The sequence below is a fragment of the Neolamprologus brichardi genome, chromosome 18 (genome assembly GCF_056152115.1).
Source record: "Neolamprologus brichardi isolate AB-2024 chromosome 18, ASM5615211v1, whole genome shotgun sequence".
Taxonomy (NCBI): Eukaryota; Metazoa; Chordata; class Actinopteri; order Cichliformes; family Cichlidae; genus Neolamprologus; species Neolamprologus brichardi.
This window is the reverse complement of record NC_142121.1, coordinates 15,297,011-15,324,077: the sequence shown is the minus strand read 5'-3', so window position 1 is coordinate 15,324,077 and position 27,067 is coordinate 15,297,011. Positions and strand designations below refer to the sequence as shown.

The 27,067-nt window shown below is 43.5% G+C and overlaps 1 protein-coding gene across 15 annotated transcripts in view; it reads right to left on the bottom strand.

The window, feature by feature from the left end:
* The window catches only part of LOC102792271 (receptor-type tyrosine-protein phosphatase F), a 159,991-nt gene that overhangs the window by 27,274 nt on the left and 105,650 nt on the right, over positions 1–27,067 (bottom strand). For 4 of the 15 annotated variants that reach the window (XM_087832577.1, XM_035908305.2, XM_035908311.2 and 1 more), the window contains 10 exons: positions 22,730–23,035; positions 21,758–21,951; positions 16,899–16,925; positions 13,776–13,893; positions 12,809–13,393; positions 11,957–12,057; positions 11,104–11,351; positions 9,796–9,874; positions 8,493–8,717; positions 2,223–2,377 (listed from right to left, as the gene is read on the bottom strand). In XM_087832577.1, the coding sequence (XP_087688703.1) occupies positions 2,223–2,377; positions 8,493–8,717; positions 9,796–9,874; positions 11,104–11,351; positions 11,957–12,057; positions 12,809–13,393; positions 13,776–13,893; positions 16,899–16,925; positions 21,758–21,951; positions 22,730–23,035 (2,038 nt within the window). The remainder of the gene's footprint in view (positions 1–2,222; positions 2,378–8,492; positions 8,718–9,795; positions 9,875–11,103; positions 11,352–11,956; positions 12,058–12,808; positions 13,394–13,775; positions 13,894–16,898; positions 16,926–21,757; positions 21,952–22,729; positions 23,036–27,067) is intronic. The other 11 variants (XM_087832578.1, XM_087832582.1, XM_087832586.1 and 8 more) reach the window with 5 other exon arrangements.

Below are 27,067 nucleotides of genomic sequence, written 5' to 3'. Positions count from 1 at the left end.
AGTGCTGTCCGAAAGTAAACGTGGTTCATCTTGGGCTCAAAGTGACGGTTAAAATGTGAGAATGTAAAGTAGACGCACATGCACACTGTGAGAACATGAGTGTGTTTGCAGTACAGGGTGTGCTTAATGAGGCTAGAACAGGCCCCTTTGTTGCGACTCCTGCCAAGGGGAAGCAGGAAAAGAAGGAGGGGAAAAAAGGCTAAAAGTAGAGGAATGGGTCTCAGTGGAAAATGTCAGCTTAAAACATGGGAACATTTCTTTTTCAGCAGTTTCTCTGTCTGGCATTTACTTCACAATGGCCCATTCAGCAGCAGGTGATGCCTTGGCATATTCAGATGGGGCCAGTCTTGAAGGGGCACGCTGACACTGGCTGGATAATGAAACGCGGCTCGGAGACAAACCACAGCAGACAGAACGATCTGTGGGAGGAACACTGGGACTAGATGTGAAACATGCACCGGTACACAGACATGACCCTGGAGCTCCTCTGACCTCAGTTACCCAGGGCTGCAGAGTCTGCTCTTTCTCATGTATTGTACAATTTCTTAAAGTCGAACACATCAGACACAAAGATGATTCCTGAGATTCCTTTGAGATGATGCTTTTGGTGTGCAATGTCAATTAGAGATGAGAGACAGCTAACTCTGCAACCCCATAGAGATGATTAATACCACCAATTTCACAACACGGATGAAAACGACTTGGGCAGTGGGAGATGAAATTGTGATGGATGTTTCAGGGAAAGTACCCACCTTTCCTGTTTGCTGCATTCACAAAGGCAAGAAAGAAGTCGGGGTGTTAATGTGTAATAGTTATGCAGAAGTATTTTTTTAACACATATCTTGATCTAACTGGACTGTTTTCTAAAGACTAAAAAAAAGCGAAATATTGAAAGCAAATGATTTTAAAAAAGTTATCGTGAAAAAAATCTCTCGAGCCTTTTGAGAATAATCATGGCTTTGTTTGCCGCTAGTGTTGGTCTTGGCGACTCTGCAGGTAGCAATAACAACCAGAGCTACAGTGTGATTATTCCTTTGCACATTTACTGCCAGTCCGCAGTGAAAAGGGCACGCAGCCACCTCCCCACAGTCCCTCCTGTCAATCTGTGTCTACATGAAGAAAGGGCTTCCAGACAGAGGACGTGCTACTCAGCAGTGAGCTGTCTCAAGGCCTATTATTAACCAGTCCCTTTCTAAGTCTGCCGGAGACAGCAGCCACATAGCAAGGCTGCAAGGCTGAGGATGGCAGGTGAGGCACGTATGATGTCAAAATTAAGATCTTGTAATGGATCCATCAGGACAAGATAGTAGGTAGGACTTAATCATGAAGAAGTGAAGTGAGTGGAAAGAGTCCTGCAGCCAGTGAAATATTCTTTAAAATTAATGATGTACAAATAACTGTGCATTACTACGATGCCTAAAGAAAGGCTGGTTTTATAGAGCTGCATGAGCTACTTTTTGGTTATTTGGAAAAAAAGGTTAATTGTTAATTATAGCTCCATTATTTTGTTATTGAAAATCTATAATTGAAAGTCATGTCTGACAGCACAAAAGTCAAAGATGTTCAAAGTGCAAATATTCATTAGAATATAGCTGGAACTCTTCACAGCTTATAAGCAGAACTGAGCAAATGTTTGGCATTTTTGTTTAATAAATCACTTAAAATCATTAATTCTAATTGACTAGTCGTTTTAACATTAGCCATTAAACTTTCTCCAAAGCACCTCGTTGGTCTGTACATAGTCATGGTGTGCTGCACAGGGGCACCCGAAGTGCTTTAAAGAGATATTGACTAAGCGTTTACTTGAGCCCTCTGTTGCAGCCTTCTGTTTCTTATTTCAAATGACCAATGGTGTTGGCAAAAACACATTCCTCACTCCTAACTAAGAGATTTTGACAGCCAAGCTGTGCTTTTTATTAGGGAGGCAATGTCAGTTGCCATTTCTGCTGAGACTTCACATAGTACTGCTGAAAATAGCCAGCTGGGCCAAAATATTTTGTATAAAAAAACAAATCAACGTGTCTTTGGCTCTCCGCTCATTACCGTGTATATTATGCAAAGGAAAGTGGATGTTATAGTTTGGTGTGCGAGGAGCCTGGTGCAAGTGGCAGGAAGACGCACGTCTCATTACCATTCCTGATGCAACCATAAGAAACCTACAATCACAAGTGTCACCGCATTTCAACCTCAACCAACTAATAATCAGAAGCACGGCTTCTTACTTCTTAAAGATGAGGATGGCGATGACGATGCTGATGATGAGCAGCACAGCCAGCACTGGGCCCATGACCCACAGCATTTCAGACTGCTCCATCCCTTGAGGCATACTTGAAGTGACCTCGATTGGATCTGAGTAGGGACTAGCTGAATATGTCATCTGTAAGGAAACAGAAAAGAGAGTACAGGTACATCAGAGAGGCACTTCAGACTTTTTAGTATGTATGCAAGGTCTCCCTTCTTATTTAAGTGTAATCTGGATTCCCTAGGGTGTTTAAAACTGCCTAAAGTTAAAAAAAAAAGAAGCTCAAACATCAAAGGAAAAGGCACTGGACTCGGGGGAGAACGAGCATACTAGCATGTTGCTAACATGAATTTAAAATTCTACACAGGGTTCAACTGTAGATCAACCACTTATATACTTAAAGGACAATTAAAAAAGATACTGACACTTTGAATATGTAGCACTTTCTGTGACTGAAGTAACAAAACTGGAAGCAAAGTTTTCTGCATAAGAGATAAACCAAATATCTCACTTCCCATATCTTGTTTCTGGCACTCGGATAGTCAAGTTGTGTCAACTTAGTAATAGATGACAGTCCAGTGATGAAGGAGAGCAGGCCACGGAGCTATCGACCAAACTCAAATCAAGTTTATATATTTCTGTCTGAAAAAACTAAGACGGCTGATGACAGAGCGACTGTGACACCAGGGTGAGGGAGGTAGAGATGGAGAGGCAGGGATAAGTGTGCATGTCCCTTGGTCGCTGAGATAAATGGGGGCACAAGAGAGGACTCATCTCTTCTTCATTAGTGTTCACACCGTGACGGAAGAGGAGGAGGTGACGACGAGGGTGCATTTCCACCTTGGTTGTAAATGAGACATCTTTCCACTCCACGTCTCTGAATGATGGGGGAAAGGGAGGTGGGGAGGTATGCATCGGTGTGTATGTATCTGAGGAGGGGGTACCCGAGGGGATGCAGTATGGTGCGTGGTAAAAAAAAAGGTTTGAAGAAGAAGGAATCCAACTGCGAGAGAGCAAGCTGACAGATGAGAAAAAGGGAGGCGTGAGGCATCTGTCATTAGAACTCAGCGTGACACCTATTGAATGACGATAGGAGATGCAGGTTGGGATAGGGAGTACAGAGTGTGGAAGGATATGGGTGACAGATCGCAGACCTCTGAGGGAATTGGGCTCCCAGCATGCAGTGGGAATGGTGGGGCAGCAGGCAGCAGTAATCCGGATCATTAGCTGCACAGCAGCCTGCTCTTCAGTGCACAGGCAGATATTAATTGGAAAGATAAGCTGCGATGAGCTCAAAGAGTCCTGCGCTCTGTCATATAGTTCTGTTATCACTCATGCTCTTGGACAACTGCCATGAAAACTTACACTTTGGGTGTGTGTGACACGCCACGTCTCAGTGGCGTACGTGCAAACCACCATGCTCTCATAGTGGGCCCGGAAACATGATAACTCAAGCAGGAAAGTGAAAAAATTCACATTTTCATGACAGCAATAGTTTACAGCAGCAATGTTTCACATTTGTCTCACACACACGCACACATACCGACACAGCAGGGACATGAGACCAGCTTTCTACCATTCTGAGCGCCTTTGGGAGGAACCTATTATCCAAGAACAAAGAAAAACGGCACAGCAATGGGACGCTGCTGATGTGACGACACCACAAGGCTTCCTGTTCTTTTGGGAAGGCCCGAAAAAGGCTGTAGGATATGGCCCTGCAGGGATTCCTGGGAAAAACTTTTTTTTTAATGAGGTAACAAATAACTGCAGCTGTGCTTTCAGAGAAGGATAAGAGAGGAAGAGCAAGAGCAGAGGAGAGGGCTGAACAAAAAGAGAGGGCTTTTTGTCTGGTGGTCACGGTGAAGTAGTGGGATCATCCATTTGAACGGCCCTAATATCTGATAAAAGCTCAGTCACGCAGCTCCTAATGCTTCTGCCCTCGCACAGCGGTATCACAATGGAGCAATGGTGCAGTGAAGGAATGTGCGAATCTGAGAGTGAGTCAGAGACAGTGAAAGACATAAGTGCATCCCTTACAACTCTGGATCAGTGCGCGTCTCTCTGTAAAGTATGGGCATGCAGTGTGTTTGGATATGCGCGACGTACACACGGAGTGAATAACATTGATCATATTGTTACACTGCTGGGAAACACTGGAGCCTTGACGTTTATATGGATGGTATTTTGACATGTATCACCCACCTAAATGTTGAAACAGAACAAGGCCAAAGAGTTTACCATGTTTATTTAAATTGCATAATTTTTCTTTTTGTCCACAGAGATGTAGGAGGATCTACATCTACAGGAGGGGCTACAGACGTGGGTAAAAACACAGAGAGATGAAGCTAAACACATTTTGCAGTGCAATCGCATTTAGAAAGTGAATTAGATGCTGAAAACAGATTTGATAAAATTCTATTAAATCCCATCCCCACTAGAGAAGAGATGGAAGAAAATGACAAGTAGAAGAGAATAAACAATAAAAGAAATACTGTAGATAAAGATATATACAACTGTAAGAATTATCAGTGATGTATTTGATTGCGTATGTGTGTGCGACTGTGTGCAAGAACCGCAAACAAAAGCGTGTATGTTTTTGTGTGAGCACACCTGGAACATCAGTTTTTCTGAGCCTTTTCACAAACTCCTCTAAGCCTGCACAAGTGAAGGTATTTGTTTTGGTCACAGCCAGTAGCGAAGAGTGTGTGTGTGTGAGAGAAAAAGACTATATTTGTCTGAGACAAAGTAAGAGAGAGAGGGAGGGACAAGGGAGAGAGAGAGGGAGATAGTGGGTGATGTGAGATGGCAGAGAGAGGAGACAGAGGAAAAGGTGTTGTGGTAGTAGCAGTATATCGAGTCTGCTATCTGGCCCGTGAGCTACACAGCTTCCCCAGTCAGCCACTGCTCCTCCATCCCCTGAGCACAGAATCCGCTATGCACAGCGCAGGCAAATTTGTTTCTACTCGCCGTTGACCCCGCGAGCTCCTCAACTCTCCAAAAGTGGCTTAAATAAGCTGCGGGGTGCGCGCCAAACAAAAAACACAAACGCGCAAAGACGCCTATTATGAATCCGCCGCTCTCTCTGCCTCCCCGGGGAGGCTGAAAAACCCACACGCTTGTCACTGCATGACATAGGGGAGGAGAAATGAAGGCACAAAAACTTGAGAGGGAAAGACGATAGTATGTATGAATATGCCTTTATCCATGCAGAACAGAAGTGTGGCTGCTGGTCTCGTCTACTTCATACGATGACCTCACCTCACTATTTCATTATTACTTTCTTATCCATGCAACCATTCAGCACCAGAAACTACACGTATTACTCCTTTCTAACTGTCTGAATACCAAGCACTCAGATATCTGGAGGCATTGCTACAGGGGAATACCTCCAGGAGTGGATGGGACACAGTGCATTTGAATAGTGACTTTGCCTTTATTTAAACTCCACTCAGTGACAAGCTGGACTTGAATATGCTCGTGTTCCCATCTTATTTTCCTGTCGTAATTCTCCTTTTAATATTATCTGTCGAAGCCTTTTAAATTATGAAAAAACAACCCCGTCCTCCATGCTGAGGGGATTGTGAGTTCATAGCACCGGCAGATTTAGTGCAACAATATCAATTCTTTTTGGGAACGCAGAAAATGCTTGGGTAGCATTGCAAATAGCAAAACACCCCATTATGATTTTTTTTTCTCTCTCCCAGAACATCTAATAAAAGCGCACATTAAATACGAGCTCCTCCTCAAACATTAGTCCACTTCCTCTCATCTGGGCTTCACAGGCTGGACAGGACGCGAGACACAATTTTTGCTACCCTCTTTTCCTCTATCAAACACCACCCCTACTCTCTGTCTCACATCACACAATATTTCATGCCTCCTCCCTCCCTCACTCTCTTCTCGCATTAAATGATACTGTTTATACACACCCAGCATCTATCATCCCATTTCACACCTCCCCCGGCTTGTTTATCCGCCTTGGGTGCTGGGGAGACATGAAGGCACCCTCTCTTCTTCTGCCCCTCTCTCTTCCTCCTTTGCCTTCCTTCTCTTCTTCCCCCCAACCACTGCTGGCTGCTTGTGGCCGTTGATATACGAGGGCTTATTAAACCCTGGCGGTCTTGTTTGATCTACACTGGGGGAGTTTGGGTGGTTGCGAGAAAGTGCGGTAAAGACACAAGTCATTTATTCCACTACTTGTTGTCTTATTCTCTTGGGTCTGGTGAAGATCCTGCTCGAGGCAGCTTCTGCTAACTGCTCGATCCTCCAGCATGCTTTACCTTCTGTACCCGTGTGTTTAGTAATAAACGCTCGAAAGCGGCGCGTTGGGGGTGACAAAAACAAACACTGCCGTGTTTCCCAAGGAGTGCAGTTAGGGGATTTGTGCAGAAATCAATGACTGCAGTAGCCACCTCACCATTCAGTATGCTTAAAAGCACACGCAAAGCCAGGATAGGAGAAATGAGAAAATCAAGGTGTTTACATGCTCTATAATAATCCTGTTAGTGTAGATATTGTGCTTATTATATGGAGCAGGTCAGCTATTGGATTTTTTTTTTTATCCCTTATTGTATTTTTGAGCCATGGATGGCATATTTTAAGTGAATTTGTGAGCTGTAGCCTGAAGTGGTTTTTTTTTTCTGTCAGAGCATTTTGACAGTTCAGTTAGGGGACATGATATGTAGAAAAAACTGACTGCTTTCACGATCTGTATGCACACCTCTGTGAATGTTTTCACAAAAGCACCAACGTTCTGAAATGGTTGTCAGCTTATTTTGATTTAGCTTCAAAATGTGAGTTTTAGCCACATTTTGAAGCTAAATGTGGCTCACTTTAGGGCCAAGAATGCACTGCCACGTCTAATGATCTCTCCTTTAATCTTTGTCACGGCAGCACTTTCTCTCTCTAAAGTCTTTGTCATGTGGCGCCGTAAAATGTTTTTTTTAGAAAACCATTTGTGTTTATACATCAGAAGTACACTGCAGCATTACTATTCATGTTTGCCTTAATCTGCTATCCTAATTCAGGAAATTAAGTGTCCTATTTACATACATTTTAGGAAATGAGTTTGCTGCAGAAAGCTGAAGTGAAGGTAAACACACTGGCTGACTCACAGAGTGAGTGAATCTGATTGGTCCAAGTGATTAAGTTTAAAAGCAGGTGGGTACGACGCAGTTTAAGGAGGGGAAGTGCACAGAAGGAGAGAAATCTTGAGCCTTGCTGATCCAGCATGGTGTATCTTGCAGGTACGGTGAGAGTGTTGTGCAGTGATGGGATTTAAGCATCTGCTTTGAAGTAAAGTATACCGTGGTTGCCCGCTATAGCCTCCCCTGCATGTCCCTCCTCTTTCCTGAGTGAAAGAGTAGGGGATTACTGGAGTAGGGTGGTGGTGGTGGGGGGCTTTAGGGACATGTAAAGCAGCATTTCAAGGGAATCAGGCCTGCTTTACAGACTCCCGAGACCCTGAGACCAGGCCCTCATCTCCCTCTTAACTTCAGCTGCTCTAATCAATCTCCTCTGCTCTCTTCATGGTAGAGAAATGTGAAGAGGGCGAGAGAAGCAGAGAGAGGGGTAAAGGAAAAAAGCTCAGAGGAGGGAGTGAAGAGAAAGAAATAGGTGAAAAGTCTGGGATTGGGTTTCGGACTTGGAGCGTTCGCTCTCTTCCATTTAAAAAAAATAAAATAAAATCACTCAGGGCACAGCTAGTGAATATGCATGTCCCGGGTAGCAGTGAAGCTCCGAGCAATCACAGTCGCTCATTCTTTCTGCTGTGAAGTTTACTCCAGACCGTCCCACGGAGAACTGGGCCTCCATGTTGGAGCTGTTTGACGAGTGCATTGGGGCCCGGCTCAGAAAGCCGAGAGTCTAGTATTAGCATTGTAAAGAGATGTGCGCAGGGCCCTGCTGCTGCCGAAATGGCAAAGCTGGATCTCTGATGTCATTGTTAAGTGATAAGGGAGTTATCCGGACAAGCTACAATGACTTTTAGAGGCAGCAGTATTAAAGGATAATCGGCAATAAAAACAAAAACAATTAGACTTCCCACTGCTATTTTGGAGACGCTTTGAGGAGCAGAGTGATTAGAGTTTGAGGACGGGTGATAAACTTAAATAATCTGTCCGAGAAAAGAAACATTAACATGTACCAAAATACAGAAAAGCTTCAGTGTTTAAAAAACAAACGCAAGTTCTTTACTAAAAAGCAAAATAAAGAAGCAACTTACGCCATCAAGGCTGGATGTTTTACTTACATACTGAGCAGCGCTGTCAGTCCCTTCAGATTGAAGTTCAGCCAAGACAAAGCAGAGATACTGCTGTGAGCTCGTCAGGGGCTTGTTGAAGAATTCGTCGTACCTTTTCTCATCACCCAGCATGAAGGTGGTTGGAAGTGACGCAAGCTTGGCAGCAATGTAAGGCTTGGTGGAATCCAAGTGACGTCGGTGTCTTACGACAGAACTTCTACTTGATTTGAGCAGCTGGGGTAGAAAAAGAGAGATTTCTCAATAATAAACAACTTTGGCTCTTTGGTCAAAAATCTCTCTTCCATATACACAATGGCATCCAACTTCTCTAAATTTCATCAACTCCTCCTAAAGTCTAGAAAAAGCTTTCGCACTGACACTAGACATCCAGGTTTGGTTGCTAGCATGCCTCCAAATAAGAGATAATGATTCAGCACAGCTAAAATGGCCTTTGCACAGCGATATAACTGCAAACAATGCAGCCAATCTACGAAGTGAGCAATTAGCGCTTGCTCTAGCACACAAACTCAGCATGACTGCCAGCCCGGTTAATAAATGAGCAGGCGCATACAGCACTGCGGCATTGTGTTTTCAGCAGCATTTTGTTTTCTGTCAGTGATGTCTCATGCACTGCTCCAGATGTAGCTTTATTAAATCATTATGTCGGAGGGAGGAGACAATGGCCTGCTCGGTGTTTAATGACTCAGGGAGTCCCATCTCTCTCCCTCTCAGTCTCTTCTGTTATTTCTACAGGGAGCTTGAACAATAGCGATTCAGCCCAACGAGCCTTGCAGTTTACTTAAAAATTATGCTATTAATATTTAGGCATGTCATTTAGCTTAAATTCCCTCATGGACAAGGAAGACCTTTATTCAATGGAATAATAAGGCAGTCATAAATCCTCATTTGAATAACTCATGTAAAACTTTGTCTACAGGCGGCAAAGCCTGACTATAAACAATTTAAAGAAAAAATATAGAGGTAGAGCAGTAATTCTTTTGACTACAATTGTGAAAATGACCACACAGTTTGACTGCCTAACATCCACAACAATACAAATAATTAAACAAAGACCAAACTATTTTATATGCACGCACATTGCTATATTGGGCAGTGTCTGCAGACCTGGCATTCACTCAGGACACTCCCCACCTAGCCGAGTGAGTCATTGTTTAAAATATCTTTCTTCTGGCGCCCAGGAGGGTAAAGCTAATTAGTTTCCACTCGTGACTTTCTACCCAGTTGGACCAGAGAGTGCTATTTGGGACCCTGACTTGGCACATTAGCCAATCAGACATGGGCTGGCACTCACCTCATCCATGTCCATCTCGTCTGGATTCTTCCACTTGCGTGTCACCGGGGACATGGGCACCACAACGATGTAGTACCACCTGCCATGAAAAATAAAGCTTGTGTTAAGAAAGACCGGCCGATGCACGTACACGCTGAGAACAAAGTGGGCCAAGTGCATCAATAGCACAGTCAAAACAAGGAGGCGTACTTTGACGGTGATCCTTGTTGGGCTGAATTCAAAATTTAAGTAAAACACATGTGGTTCCAACCAAGGTCGAACACCAGCAGATTGGCAATGCATTCGCCAATTAATTGCTAATCACTAAGAACATCTGCCATGTAGACTGGAACAAACACAATCCCAGTGAGGGGAGCCTTCAGCTAGCATAGATCCCCATAGGATTCCTTAGGTTAATAGAAGCAGCTATGTGACTACTCGTGTGTGTTCTCCTGCTTTCATTAAGAAGACCAAAATAGAAGGAAAAGAAAGACATTAGTAAGACATTTAAGACTTTAGAAACAAGCTAAGAGGCTAGGTGATGAATAAAGGAGAATGCTTTGGAGAATGCATTAGGTTATATATGTTTCGTCTCTGCCCCGACTCTGTCTTGGGTACAAGTTTCCCCCCGATGCAGCATTTGACCACTTGTAAAATCAGGTGCTGCTGACAGCGAAAACAGCTGCTTCTCTCCAGACCTCAACTCTGTGATTCAACAGTCACTCAAGTCTAGTAGTGGGAGAGTAGACGTATAACATGACTCCTCACCCCCTCCCTCTTACCTACACATACACACCCCCTCAACCCTCCCATCCCCAATCACAGGCACTCCGTGGCTGTCAATCTGTGCTGGACCTTGGCCAGCCCTGACAGCCCTGTAATCTTTTTTACCAATCAACCCCGTGTACTCCCCCTTTACACAGACGTGTCGCTATGTGTGTGCGTTCGAAGGAAAAGGGTCAGGTGCAGTTCTCCTCTTAACAATTTGCGTCAAAAGATAACACAGCTCGACCTGATGTTAAGTCTCAATTCTCATCAGCTGCCGTGTCACAAAAATGGCTCAGAGTAAAAGTTGCCATCCTAAGTTCTCGAATAGTTTTAGTAGCGATCGGACACACGTGTGCCCTGAGTGTCGCATTAGGTCCCAAATTTACAGTTTCGTGGCTGTAAATTTTTGTATTAACATCAATTTTAAAATGATAAATGTATAACTTATATGCATCACAATCTGTGTACATAAAAAGCAAAACCTGTTTGTTATTCCTGACTAATAACAATCATTTTTTAGCCCAGAGCAAGCCCGTGTGGTTAGTCCCTATCAGTACGTACTTGACACGAGTGGTGGTCTGGATCTTTGGCAGGGTGATGTTCATCTTGCCACCTTGAGCATGATGTGTCCTGGGCTTGGTCTGGATCAGGTCGGGGGCAGTGCGGATGGACACCTGCTGCTGAAGACCTCCGGCAATGTTGCCCCTGCTTGTCAGTACAAAGGAGTAGTCTGTGTCTGGCTGCAGCTGCGTGATCAGCTTCCTCTTCAGGTTTCCCATCACTTCCACGCTTTGCTGGTTATACAAGATCTGTAAGCACACGGGGGGAAAACTTGGGAGTTGTGATTTACGGCAGCACAGATATACAGCCTGAATATCGTTTGCTCACACGCACCACTCTCTCTTCCCTGTCAAACGCATACATGTGGAAAAAAAAAAGAGAAAAGCAAAAACAGTATGGTCCTAAGGGAGGTGCCCATCTTATCTGACACCTCATCTCAAGTGCTTCAAGCGTCGCACTCGCCCACTGGCGCATATCCAATGTTCTTTTACACCTTAGATTGTCTTTGCTCCCCTATCATTTGGGTGGGAATTGATATATCACTTTGACAGATTATTACACCTCATAAACGAGCATGAATTGGGATTTTCATATTTTTTTGTGCAAATACAAAAAGTGACTCAATCATATTGCGATAAGTGTCAGCACCTAATATTGCTTTTTCATATTACAAATGGCTGTACAGCTTGTCAGACCATGTTATTGAAGTAGAATAAGAGTTGTTTTGTTTTTTTTAATCCAGCAATTTTAATTTAAATTGTACTGCAAGTATTTTGTCTGTGCAAACCGAGTTCATATTCAATCTTTTTTGCACCTCATGTCAGCAATGGCCGTCTACCTGGCTGGTACTTACCTTAAAAGGTGCTTGGGGTTTGTAGTTTGGCGGCAAATCCCAGGTGAGCAAGACGGACGTTTTCATGACAGCTTTGACACCAAAGTTCAGGGTGGGGAAAGCTAGGATGAGGAAAATCCACTCATTAATACCTCAAGTAAGACATCTTGTACACCACAAAAAGTAATCTCTGTGCATAATTTCATTTCACACTACTATAAAGCAGCACACGAGCAAGTCGCCCCTTCAGTAAACAACGCGAACATATTCTGCTGTAATTCCTTATGACCAAACCTGAAAAGCCACAGGAGTGTTCAGAGAACATTAACAATCGCATTCACGCTTGATTACCGATCATACAAAAATAGACTCCATCTCCCTGAGCCTGTCCCATTTATTGCCGCCCATTCACAAGACACACTCAACAGGCCGAGATCACCGCGATTACCAAGAAATGCATATGACATGAGGAGTGGCAACGTGTCTTAAAACAGGCATCGTGCATGGTTATAAATAAGAAATCTTTCATTTATAAGATTCTAAAATGCATGAGAAGCTACATGCTGGGTAACATTTAGATTTGTGTGTAATAGGAGGGAGGACGAGGAGGCATGGTAATGTGACTGTAGCGTGTAATGAGATTAGTACTCTATAAATCAATAAACACAGTCATGTACTACAGTATGCTGAGTGGAAGATGGGAAAGACTGCACCGATAAAGTTTAAAACAGAAGCGAGTGACATGTGTTTGTGGTGAGCAATGACACAACTGTGCGCGCCTAAGAGTGCCAATGTTTATGCAAGCACGTCATTATGTTTTCATATCAAATATCTCTGAAGTGTTTATGTATAAATGTTAGTCAGATGTCCTACCACTTATCCTACCATTCGACATGGTCCTGCTCTGGATGCTGGGGCTGAGGGGTCCGCCGCCCTTACTGGTGAACGCCTGCACCCGGATGTCGTAAGTGGTGTCAGGTTTAAGGTCCTGGATAGTCATGTGTGTTTCGGTGGTGCGGTTGGTGCTGTTTGTCTGACTGTTGATGTCCCTGTATACCACCAAGTAATGTGTGATCTTGCCATTCCTTTCCGCTAGCGGCGGGGGCTTCCAGGTCAGCTGGGTGCTGGACTGCGTCAGGCCCGTAACTTGGAGGTTGGACGGGAAGCCTGAGGGCACGTCTTCGGGTGTGCTGATCTCCTTAACGTGAGGTTCGCCGATGCCTGCACGGTTACGCGCGCTGAGGCGGAAGACGTAGGTGGCGCCTTTGTGCAGGCCAGTGACAGTATGGTGGTCGTCAGTCTTTCTCATCTCGCGCGAGGTGTAGGTGTCCTCGTCGGTGCGCTTGTACTGCAGCTGGTAGCCCATCAGCTCCCCCACCATATCCTTGGGGGGCTGCCATTGGAGCAGTGCTGTGTTGCCCATGGTGGTACTAATCATCATACTGGGTTTGCCTGGCACTGGTTGAAGTAGAGATTTAAATAGGAAAAAAATGACTTGCACTGTAATTGCTTTATAAGTGAAAGACATATTTTTCAATTCACATCAAATTTGAGTTAATGAGTAAAAACCTGTATTCTATCTAAAGGCCACAAGATGGCGATAGTTGTGATTGTGAAGTCTATGGAAAAAGACTTGACCTCTGTAATAACAACAAAAGACATTTTGTAATCTTTGATCGTACCATGTTTCAACTAGTTTGATTTTCTTTGATATTTTTCAGCCATTCATTGGCTAATGATTCGTGATTGACAAAGTCATTACTCAATGAGCAAATGATTTCCAAAGCAAGACTCCACACTAACAGATTCACATGAAAACCCCACTGACACTAATTCTGACCTGCTCCAGTTGTGGTGATGACTTTAGCTTTGCTACGAGCACCATCTCCCTTCAGGGTGTATGCTGCTACAGTTACAGAGTAGGTGGTTTCAGACTGCAGCCCACCAATTATGGCCTCCTGTAAAAGTGAAAAAGAAAAAAAAAAAAATCACAAGGTCAGATGTTAACAGGCGTCAGTGAGCCTGAGCGAAACCTCTTCAACCACCCTCTCACACAAGCTCCGATCCCCTGGCAAACACACAGCACCAAAGGAAACCGCAGTAAGATTAACCCCCCTTCTCCAACCACGTGTGGGTTCTTGAGCAATTAGCCTAAAAACAAAATATGTCAAACTTTTAATAGAGAAAGAAGGCACACAAACAGGCCCAGGAACTTTTCTTGGTACTGAAAAGCTCCTGTACCTAACTGTAAGGAACACGCTGAACCCATTAACTAACAAACCAACTAAATTAATCAGAACATCACCCGTGTGTCAGTTTTCATGCCTGCTGCATGGGTAAGCATGAGATAATACCCAGAGGAGCTTAAGTTCATTACTAAACAGACTATTAAAACCCACAAAATAGTACACCGACTGTGGGACTGCTGTTAAAACTCTTTGAAAATAATCCTTCAGATAAATAAACATCAGGATGATTAAAATTTTTTTTAAAGAATAAGATTATTGGGACTTATTCTCCTCTGGCTGATTGCCCAAACAGTCTCTACACAAAAACACAGACACACTACGGTGAATGAACAAATGAGTAACTCAGCAGTCAGGAATGAACAGACAGAAAAACAACTGAGGTAACACACTGTTACGGGTAACCTGCTGCAGTGCTGGCACTCACTTTACCACACTGCATCAGTCTGAATAAAAACACACCCACACGCTGGAATTAAATACTCTGAGCTTGAACAAAGCCCATATCCAAACAAACAAACAAACAGAAACACACACGCAGGAATACACATACTAATATACATAAATGAAGGATACACACAGTATACATGCACGTAAAATGTGCACATCAGCACGCACACATTGGTATACACACACATGCACACGCGCAACAACTTAATGCCTTCGGCTTGAGCGCACATGCTGGAGTTGTCCGGTTCTGACTGGGGCCGCTGAGAGGACGAACACACAGATGCCTACGAGCCTTCCTGCCGGAACTTCTCGCAAACTTCTCAGACGCTTGGAATATTATACGGCCTTGCCCTAACGCTGTTTCTCCAACTAATGAAGTTTTAATTTCCTAACCATAGAAGAACATTAAACAGTCTACATAACCCAGCGCTGTTTGACGGTGGTTTTTACTGCCTCTCTCTTTAAGGGACATTTGGTGCTCCCCTGCTAACCTTTAAGAGGGATGGGGGAAAAATGCTAAATTACTGTATCATAAAGCCATTTTCACTTTATGGAGGAAGTCTCATTACTTTAATCATGCAAAATGGCTTTAACAATCTCAGCAGTGGCAGCTGCACAGATCGGTCCTCTCTCCATTCTGACAAGGTTGATTCAGTTCTAGCAACACTTTTAAAACTCAGCAGAAAATAGAAAAACCCAGGCTTCAAAGTTCCCTTTAGAGCAAATGCTTAGAACAGCACCAAAGTGCATTATAGAGATTAACAAGTCGACTAGTTATAGAAATGGATTCTTCTCTTCAAGCCTCTCAACACCACTATCCTCACTAGAGTGGAAAAATACCAAGAGAAAAATGGGCTGCACTGTTAAAACAAATCCCTTCAGATAACTTTTTGCTCAAGATTAATATTTAATGTCCTCTATGTGCATCTTCTGCTTTTTAACGCCAGCCAAAATTTCCCGAAAGCTAAAAAAAACCTCCCTGAGAACAAAGCCATGGGTCAGTAACGCAGGCTTATGTTTTCAGTGTTGACATCTGCCTCATACTCTATTAGCTACCAAGCACAAAGTCTGCTGTGGCCTAAACATGGCTGCTGAAGAAATAATAAAGATGTGTGAACAGATGTCCTCCTCTGACAGCGTGTAGCTCGCTGTCTGTCAGGTGTTAATCAACGCATTAAGAGGAGAGGGAGAAGAGGCGAGCCTGACTCATGCCATGTGGGTGTAGCTTGAGGAATCCGTGTGCCAGCCAGGTTTCTGTTTAACTTGGTGCAAATAGCAAATAAATACGACAGCGTGCGCACTTCCCACTGGCTCGTATACGAAACTAACTGATATGATAAAGGAAGAACAAAAAGAGATCAGCCTCAGCCTCTACAGGTGGTTACTGATCCATTAAGTTTTCCATTTGAAATGTCGGCAGGTGAAAAAAAGGAGTGAAAATATCCCAAATGAATTCTTTTTTTTGGACTTTCTAAAAGCTGAAAACCTTTTTCTTAACATATCTTTGCCCTTGTTTATACACTGAAAATAGGATCCGTTAATCTGGCAGACTTCTATTGAATTTTTTGACTGGGTACAGTAAGTGGCTCTGCATTTATGCCAGTGCAATATGACGTCTAGGGGGTAGTAAGCCATAACAAAGAGCTGCTTGACAGCCACGTAGCAGCAAGCTGCAAACCAGGCACGTGAAAAGAACATGAAAGGCTGGTGGCAATTTCGGAGATGTGTGGAGCTGATAAAAGACACAGCTCCTCCCCTCAGATAGACATGTCATCTGAAACAGCGGGGAAGACAGCAGGTTAGGCGAGGCCGATTAATGTCGGCATCACACGGGGATAGTGACACAAAACCTTTGACTGCACTGTAAGCTCAATGGGGGGAAGATGCTTCAGAATTGCCTCAGTTCACCTGCAACTGCCCAGCTGTTTCTACAAGGTTCTTTCTTCTGGTAAAATAAGCCTGCATCAGATCTTGCTTTGAAGTTGTAGGAGCTCTTAGACTAAATCGCACTAACTCTCTCTCTCTCACACACACACGCGCGCAAACACAAACACACAAAAGAAAACATTTGGACACACGTTTCGTGCTGCGGTTATGATCTCTCCTGAGGGTTCACACAGACTAGATTAAAGTCACACACCTTGCACAGAAATGAACACACATCCACGCACAACTCATAATCCAAACACACAAGCACCCCCAAACTGCAAAAAGGAAAAGAGCTTGCCCTGCAAGAGAACCCAGCAGCACACATGTGGGTTACTCACATGCTCGGTGGATTCCTCAATATTCCACTGATGGAGAGAAGACACAGGACACAGGGTGGGGAGAGAAATGAGTCAGAAACAACACAACAGCCATGGAAAAAAAGCGCTCGTCTTTTTTTCGCCGACAGATGAATGTAGGTGTCAGCAGAGTCGTGTGGTGGAACAAAACAGTGGGATAGAGTGTGATGGAAGAGAAGGAGTAAAAAAAAAAAAAGACAAGTTGAGTGGCATACAACAAATTGCGTAACCATAATTGTAATTTTTTTTTTTTTATTGTTTAAATGCACTGCCTTGTTTTTGGTTTGCCTATGAATCCAACAAAAGCCCCCCTCTTTCTCAATCAGGAGACTTCTATTCGCTATGATGACTATTACACTATGGATAAGAACTGTAAACTCTGCACAGTCTGTGAAGCATTTCCTTTTTTCTTACAGAAATTGAGGGAAGGCCTTTTATTCATTATATTTCAATATGTATTCAAAATGTTCTCCTTGCTCGCTGTGCCTGGCCAAGTGATTCCTGGGGGAAGTGAAAGCCCATTTCGTGCCGCGGGGCTCCGTCAGTGCCGAGCATGAAATCCTATTACCAGTGCTGCTATGCTAGCCCTGTGACATCAAACCCCATCGATGCAGAACGCCACCGCTGGCGTTTACCAGCAACGTGCTCCACAGTTCAGTTCCTGCAGAGGGGTTCACTGAGGGGTGGCCCGGCTGACAAGGGGCAGGAGAGATGACACTGTTGACACTGATGAGGGACAAAGTGGAGAACAGAAAAAGGGGGGTGGGAGTGCGGGTGAGGACGGTGGAGTGAAGGAAAAAAATGTTATCATTAGGGTGCACGAGTATTGTCACAGCTGCTTGTGGACTGTACCACTGAGGCGAACACTCAAAGGGGAGAAGCAATTGACGTGGCTGGGACAAAAATCAATATTTAACCACCAAGAATTACTGTGAATGGGCCAGTGCCCCCAAATGTATTACATAATATTAACTCCAGTGGCGTTGTACTTGCTAACACTTGTGTCCATTAACTATACAAACAAGACCAACTTAATGTCATGCGTTGTCAAGCACTGAGAAAACACACGAAGAGCCGTCTTCATCTGCCCAGCATCAACACTTTGCAGGATCATTTTATTAACGTGACCAGAGTTTAACCGGGCAGGAGTCTGCAAAAAACACAAATACTTGGAAGTAAAGCCGGTCTTCCTGATCACCCATCACTCCCTCCTTGCTGTTCTAGGCTTTCACAAACAAAAGGAGCAAGCCTCACACGCTGCTGATTTATTGTGCGGTGGGGAGACGGTGTTCATCATCCTCTATTGACTGTTGGCATATGAAAAGACAAAAGACCCAACTTTTCCTCCTCCCTGTGGATGGTCTTTATTACCAAGCAGTTAAGTGAAGTATGAGCAAGGCCTCTGTAAGGTCTCAGTTGTGACTGGTTGAGGCACACGGCACATCAAAAACTGCTGCCTCATGCTCCCCAGACATAACGGGGCACTAAAGAGTACCATTAAAGAACAGCTGCTGCTTAACTCCATGAATAACAGTTTGCAATGTTCCTAATTGCTTAATTTGTTTACTGTCAACTTCACTCAGTATGTCAACAGAGCAAGCAACACATTAAGGTTCGCAAGAGTTCCTATCTCATCTCGGGCTTAATTCCTTCCTATCGGAACTGCTTTTGCTTCTTTCTTTCTTTTTTGTTGCTTAAATCCATGGGAGAATTATAAATTATCCTCCATTTATATTTCAAATGCCAACGCAAGCTGAAAACACATCATTGCTGATAAGCGTCGTTTGTGGAAACGGAGCGGTATAATTTGCAGGCGGGTGAATGCAAATGTGATGACATGGGCTGAGATGTGTGGCTATAAAAATGGGAACGAGGGGGGAACGAGTGATGTGGAAGAGAAGGAGCTGTCATGATTGATGGAGTGAAACGGGCTGAGGTGCTTCTTTTCTCTTTTTTTCCTCCCCCCCCGATTCCCATTCGACGCCAATCTGAGGCGGCGAAGGCCGTAGAGGCAGTGAAGCATTGCCTCGCTCACACAAACTACAAAAACGCATGAGTGGTCAAACAAAATGAACCTGGAAAGTAGTGCTGAATAAAGGCAAACTTGTGAAGGAAGGCAAACTTGTGCAGAAAATGTATGAAATCACAGACAGCGGCTAATGGCTTCAAACTCAATCACAGCACTTTCTGCACACTTTTATGGATGTGTATATGAAATACACTGCCACAGAGGTTGCTGCGAGTGCACCGTGATGGAGCAGACCGTGTGGTGTGGGAGCTGCCAACTCAGGTCCAGGCCACTTTTCCAACAGAAGTATTTGCAAAGGGGTCGATAACATCACACTGTTAACATGGCCTCTGGTTTAAATTTAGCAGGGAAATGAGGGCGCTGTGTGGGCTCCTGCTTGAAAAGAAAAGAGGCGCTTAAACCGCCCACGCACAGCCGAGCTCTCCTAGCTCTCCTCCCAGTATTTCAGCTAACCCTGAGAGAGGGCGAAAAGGAGAGGAGCCAGAAACACAGAGACAAAGAGAAGGGGAAAGGTGATAGCCATTTTGACAGGATCTGCAATTCAATCAGTCGGCTTAGAATCGTGATTGAAGGTGAGGCTCAGGTATGATGTGAGAGCCCTGGAAAATTTGGATTTTTCTTTTCCTCTTGGCAAGCTTACTGTGAATCCAATTCAGGTAAAAAGGGTGGATGTGGAACCGATTTCACAACACATTAGGGAAATTCATGAGAGAAACACTATGGGATGTGCCAGGATAGAAGGATATTGCTTTTTTTCCCCGTTTTATTCATCATCAATTACAGGTGTGCGTATGAGGGATTTGCATGTCTCTAGGATGAGTCATGAACACCTCTCGGCCAGCTGGAACACCTACTACAAGGTCGGTCTAACACGTGATCGTGTTTGCGCATGTTATCTTTGCTAGATTTTTTTTTCTAGTTGTTGTGGTGCGTGAATGGAAAGATGTGTGACAAAGAAGGGATTGTTCTAAAACCAGTTGGGCGAACAAGGATAAGGGACCGTTGGCTGACTGTGTGGTCTTTAATGACGTCTGGGCAGGTCCTTGCAGGTTGGTTACTCAGTGCTGTCTCATAGAAAACAATCTGTTGAGATGACTCAATCAAGGGTAACCAACCTGCACGCAAGCCTCTGGTAATTACTCAACCAGCTTTTTAAGCAGCAAGAGTGCAAAAGGAGGTCACGGCAGAAAAGGAAGAAAACCGAAGGGAAGGAGAAGAGGAAAATAATAGAAGGTGTGAGAAGAAATTTAGCCGTCTGCCAGGGAGGGGACAGTCTGTTTGAGAGGTGTCCTGGACACTAGACTGGAACATGAGAGCTATCCTGGGCGCCAAATTACAGTGCGTCTTTGTGTTTATTGTGTGAACATGGCACAAATGAGACATGGCAGGGAGAATTGTTTGCATAACAAGTAGGGTCATGTTCAGTTCAGTTTTTCCACAATGCAAAACAAAATCACGCCGAACATGTCGACGTGGAGAAAACACTTACAGGAAGACAAGCAGCCACCATGTTTTCTCCCTTTCCAGATCAAGCGATGCTGTCCTGTCTGTCAAGCACTCTTGTAGACAGTCTGATAACAATGAACTGTCAGTAGCAGCTGCCAAACACTACTGCTGTAAAATAAAGGCTGACTGTGCTCGGGAGTCAAGGCAGTTCTCTCCGTCCAGGTGCAGACATCGACGGGCTGTACTTTATCAGTCAATCACTTGCTGTGGAGACTTGTGTGAGTTTGACAGCCACATATAAATGATTTATGATGTTTTTCTGTGTTTTTTTTTAAATCACAGAATATGTCATTACACAACTGGAATCCACAAGCTCCTACTTCTCATCCCTTGGGATGTAACACACTGATTCATCACATTGTGACTCTAACAGTGTTTCCACTTGTGTAATGATGAGACACAGGACAGCAAACGAGGGTTAATAATTCTTCTCAAAGGGAAAGGCAGTTTGCACTGCTTGGGAACTGAACCAGCAACTTGTTGGTCTGCCACAGCTGCCATTTATCAGCAAACAGAGCTCAGATAATATATATATGTGGGTGGTTTTCTTGTGGCCAGGGAGCACTTCCTTGTTCAAATTAGATGCTTTTGTGGAAGACCACTGAGGGCGGGAGTGAATGCGTGCTCGTGCAAATGTTACTCGCGGCAAACAATCAGAAGGAGGTTCTTAAGCTGGTCTCTCCTCTCTCAAACACAGAGAGAAAAAAAGCAGTACGAGTGCGGTTTTAAGATATTCATGAATCTCTGAATCCCTCTTAAGGATTACAATCTCTCATCCATCTCATGGCGTTGCACAGCTTTGGGCCATTCCAAGCAGCTTGCATTAATGCGTAAAGGGCGGTGTCAGGAAAATAGCTCTAATTTATAAACATGGTAACAAGGCAGTGCATATGTATTACTGCTAAAACCGCAAAGAGAGGTGCATTGATTCCACTAAGCCACGTCCTGATGTAACACATATAAAATATTTAATAGCTATTACTGCAGAATTAAAGTGGATCTTATTAGGACAGCTAATCCAAAGCTGTAGGAGCAGGGTACCAATTTAGAGTCAAATGTCACATGTGGAGAAAGATGAAAAAGACGAAGAAGAAAAAAAAGAGGGGAGGATGGAAACTCCAGTTGACAAGATAGAAAATTCCATGTGTGTCACCCAGTATGGGGGAAATGAAGTGTGAACTCAGACAATGGAAGAGAATAGGGAGGCAGCGGGGAATGAAAATAATGGTAAATGAGCATAAAACAGATATAGACAGTGAGGAAGAAAAGCAGAAAGACCAGGCAAGAGTAAAACATCATGCAGTACCTGGGCCTCTGGCAAAAAAACATCCATGATGTTAGGCTGGCCTCGCGGTTCTCCGTTTTCGAGCCGGGAGAAGACGACCTGGTAGCCTCGGATTTGGCCGTGCTGCTTCCCCTGCAGGGGTGGCTTCCAGGTGACTCGGATAGCTGTGGAATTTATGGCCTCAACCTCCACTTTCCTGGGGGGTGCTCCCGGCACTGGAAATCAGACAAGGACGAAGGGCAGATTAAAAGAGTAATACAGAAACACAGACAGATGGAGGGACAGTGGAAAGGATGAGAAGAGAGTAAAGAGAAAGAGACGAGGTCGTGACTTATCTTATTTTACTTCGTTTTGTAAACAAATCGAAATTCTGGGGTGCTGTGTATAATGAAGTGATGCATGTACTGGCCATGAATTAATAATTTCTAGTCACTTTAGACCTTCTAAGACTACTGCGTCCCAAAAACACCCCATGTGGGACAGCATGTGGTCTAGCAATGTCTGTAATGCTCTTAATTCCAGAATGAAATAAGCCGTGTTGCAGCAAACTTCAAACACGTTAATTATAGTCGACACTCTCTTAGGAGAAGCCGCCCTCTATCACACTGCAAACAAAATGAGTGAGAAAAAGGGGAAAGAGAGACAGAGTGAAAAAGAGGGAGATTTGGTCCACTTTCATTCCTCAGAACAGTAAAAGAAGACAAGAAGCCAGTGAAACCAGAGTGGTGGAGAACTGAGGCCTGGGAGTGATCAGTCTTAACCCACAAAAGGTGTAAAGGCCATAGACAACAAGCTGGAAAGAGGAGGAAACAAAGAAAAGGTGAACCCTGCTGCCACGACCACCACCTCATTATCTCAAAATTCATCAGCAGGACGAAGGAAATTGTGGTGTAACATCTGAAGAGGGTGAAAGACAATCGTCAAAGGCTGCCGCAAGCAACAGAGAGGAAAACAGTTTGAGAGCACTCTGCTTCAAGGGAAGTATCAACCTACCATCCTCTTTGGTTCTCATCCTCACTGGGGCACTCTCAGGACCTGGGCCCACATCAGTGTGTGCCCTCACCCACACTTGATACTCAGTCCACTTCTCCAGGCCCTCCAGCACATGGCTGGTAGCGTCTGCACCGATCCCAGTGACCTCGTGCTTGTCCGTGTCCTCTCCAGCCAGGGCCTGGTAGCTGACTGTGTAACGCACTATGGCACCATGGCGGCTAGCGGCAGGTGGTGCCACCCAACTCACCTTGAGGCTGGTGGAGCTCAGGCTGACCAGTTGTACGTCCTGAGGAGGGGCGGACGGGGCTGTAGGGGGAGGGGAGTAAAACCACACGAAGGAAGGGCACGGATCAAGCAAACAAAAAATAAAGTACAGCACAAGCAAAAAAATAAGGGAAAATCTATGGAAGCTTTTTGTATAACAGTCAATATCAAAATTTGAAATGTCATATTCAGAATCACAAGATATTTTTTATATTTCAAATTTGTCATTATACTGTATGAATACAGCACAGCTCTATTCATACCGGGGACCTCGTGCGATGAAAATTTATCCTTCGCTGTCTGTTTCCTGTGGCCCATTTACACAAGATAAATATTCTGTTTTTAACTCGAATGTACTAAAATCTGAGGTCAGCGTGTGTGTTTCTATTTCATCATCCTTTGAGATTTCCCTGAGCAGGAGCCCTCCATGAATGGGTCTTCACGCTGTGTAGAGATGTAAGCCTTAATGAAAATACTGGTAGGTAATTCGCAGTGGGATTTCTTTTTACTTTACATATTCACATGAGATTAAGATCATGTGACACCTCCACAATTACTCCAAACTGCTAGAGGTCCACAGTTTACGGCAGTGCAGATGTTAATTAGGAAATTCAAATCTTTGTGAACATAGGCACTGAATTTGATATATGGTATAGGTTGTTGCTTTGTCCCATCTCCCTTTTATTCTTATTTCTCCCCTTAACTCCCAGTCGGTCACAGCAGATAGCTGCAACTCTCTAACCTGGTTCTGTCGGAAGTTTTTTCCTCTCAAACGGGAGTTTATCCTTCCCACTGTCGCCATGTGCTTTGTTCTGATTTTCTCTCCTACGTCTCTTACATCTTGAGGTACTTTATACTGATGTAGTGATTTGGCACTATATAAAGAAAACTGAACTCAAAATCGTCTATGTTCATGTTAAAGTACTAACGTACACGCTTATGTATTTCCCCTGCAATTAAACAAGCGAGTTTAATGTAAGAATGTAAAAAGTATAACAGGATTGGATGCACAACACACATTTGTATAAATTGTAACCAAACTGCTGTTTTTCCAAAGTAGTAAAGGCTCATTTAGAGTCCCTTTGTGCATGGGCAATATATTTATCAATATATCATTGCACGTCTGAATATGAAATTTAAATTTTTAAATTGTGACCACAAAAAGCTTCCATACTGCACAGGATGCTGCCTCCAGACTGAGAGATTGGATGCAAAAACACATTAGCGGACCGTTGCTGAAGCTGTGTTTGGCACTGCATTTATGCAAGAGGCCATGAGAGTGCAGGGTGAGGTGAACAGAATATAAAGTACACCAAAATTCTACAGGGCAACGTTTTTATAAAAGCGTAATTTGTCCCTAACTGCCCTCTGTGTCGCCTCTTGCAGGAAACAGAGGTAGAAACAAACTGCCACAGATTTGTAAGTGGTGAACAAGTGCCTGATAGTGTTGACTGGTGTTTGCACATTCATGCAGAAGCTCTGGGCCTGATTACGGCACTTGGCTGCAGCTGAGCTACACTACATATTTAGTTATAGATAAAGCTATAATTTTATAATCAATAACCGTTAGAAACATTACAGGCACTGTCCACGTCTGGTTCATACTCACTGCCAAGAAAAGCTGATTTTTTTATTTCTATCAGATGGAATAAATTCCACTCCTCGCTAGAATCACAGCAGGAACGTACCAGTCCACCTCACCCTGTAATGCCTTATAATGTAATGGGAAAATGGAGTCTAATAACATTCCTCAAATAAATAGTTATTGCGTTAAATTTAATTATGGACAACAGCTTCAGCTTAAATACAAAAAACTCTCAGGTCAGGAGGTAAAAATAGAAAACCAATGACATACAAAATGAAGAACAAAAAGGGAAACTGAAAAGAAACGATTGCATTCAGACACTTCATGCAACTAGCTAAATCTAGAATTTCTTTATTCTACGAAAAACAACCTTCAAATCAAAAGAGAAAATTCAAAGCAAGATGTTTCTGTAAAAGCATGCCTGTGAAATGTATTCTTTAATAAGCAGAGAAATGAACAGTGAGCTCAAATATTATTCCAATAAACTAATGCCCGAATATAAAACTCCACCTTTACAAAACAGCACTTGACAAAAGAGGAGTGAGTCTCACCAGGTGGCCCCTGATCCAACAGAGAGTAGACAGAAAACCACAAAACCTTGACAACACCACATGTATTAAAAAATTAAAAAGCTACAGACTGAATCAATTCTCATAAGAGATTGCAGTGGTAAAATTGGACGGCTCAAGGACACCACCACAAGAAAATGTCTCAGAGGGAAAAAAATAGGGAACCAAAGAGTCGGCTTAAGAAGGAGATACAATTATTGAAGTGACAGAGCCCAAAATCCCGTCTCTATGACATTATTATGACCCCGTTTCTGTCAAATGTGAGAAAAACAGAGACACATGAAATGTTGAAACTGGTTACTTGTTACTTTGGCTCTGTATTCCACCACAACAGAAATGGATGACGTCACATCCATTTTTATACAGCGAGCTCTTCCTCCATGAGCTGATTTTTAGTATTATTAATGCATCATAGTGTTTGATGTGTTGAACCCACTGCAGGGTTCCTACCACCTTTTTTACAAGTAGAGCAATGCACAGCAAAAATATTTAAAAACAAAAACATGAATAGAGCTCAATACTGTTCATTTCTCTGAGTCTTAAAAAAATGATACTAAATATTTAAATGGAGCACTAGAAAATGTCACACTTTCCCACCGCCTGCTTGCCTCAGAACCTTCCCAAAGCTGTTGCTTATTTCATGCACACGATCCTACCAGTGCCTGAAATCCAAATTATTTCTGCCAAATTCTGTGTCTACTGACAGCAGAAGGCACAAGGACCATCAGCACTCATGGTCTCTGCTTACAGTCATGTGCAGCTGACAGAGGTTAGGTTTTCATTCGTTTTCTCTGTTCTATGGGAGAAATGCAACTGCATATAGTACATACCCAACTGCAATTCCACAGGGGTGACAGGAATGTTGCTGTTCATCTGATTTTTAATTTTTTTTTACATTTTTCTTGAAATTTCCGATGATCTGTGTCTGTTTGTATGTATAACGTACAGAAAATCTAAATCTGATTCTTACTTCATTGTCCCACTTTCCCCTCCTGCTGCAGCACTGCTTGACAGGCAGGTTTATGTGGCAGATATGTGTAAACGTTAGTGTTTGACACCTGATAATTGTTCATTTACACCAGTGTTCACATTCACTATTTATGTTAATTTTTTGATCAGCCTTAATCTTGAACCTTTGATCATTTTCCATCGTTAAACGTGTCTCTTATCAGCCTTATATCCACTCTGTAAGCTGGCGTCGGTACTCCGCTAAAGAGCTTTTGTGAAGGAACAAACTCATGATGTAACACCTTTGTAAAACTCTGTGCCTTTTGTTCCAAATCCAGCAGAGTGATAAATCTCCTCTCTAGTCGTCTGTAGCGCATCAGTCAGTTTTAGGAGTCACTTTCTCAGGAGTTAAACTTTTATTCACATAATCGCTACAATTAAAAGTTAAAAGTGACATTTGTTCTGTTCTCAGTTTTATGTGTGAGGCACACACGCACCGTGGGACAAGCGCCGTGCCACATCAGCACAAAAATGAAATAAATAAATAAAAGAAAGAATCAGTCAGCTGGCAGAGAGTGACATTTTGAGTGCTGGCACTGTAAAAGCACATAATGATATGAGACAAAACAACAGCACAGCTCGCAAATGTGGGAACCAGACACATTAAACGTACCTTTGACACAGGGCCTGCCCTCAGATAGATGGACATGAGGGTTAGTGTTGGTGACAGAGGGGAGGTGGTGGAAGCATGAAGCTGACCGGGATAGCTGCACTGTCAGCATTTTATGTGGCGCTGAAATTGACTTGACATTCAAGTTGCCCACGCTCTTTGATTTAAGCGCTATAAAACTCTACTTTTGTCTCACTCGCTCAGTCACTCGCTCACACTGAACAGAACAACCTAAACCTGCAGCAGCCGGCTGAGGGTGGCTCTGAAATCACTGGTTAGTGCAATAAAAAGTGGAAAGAAAG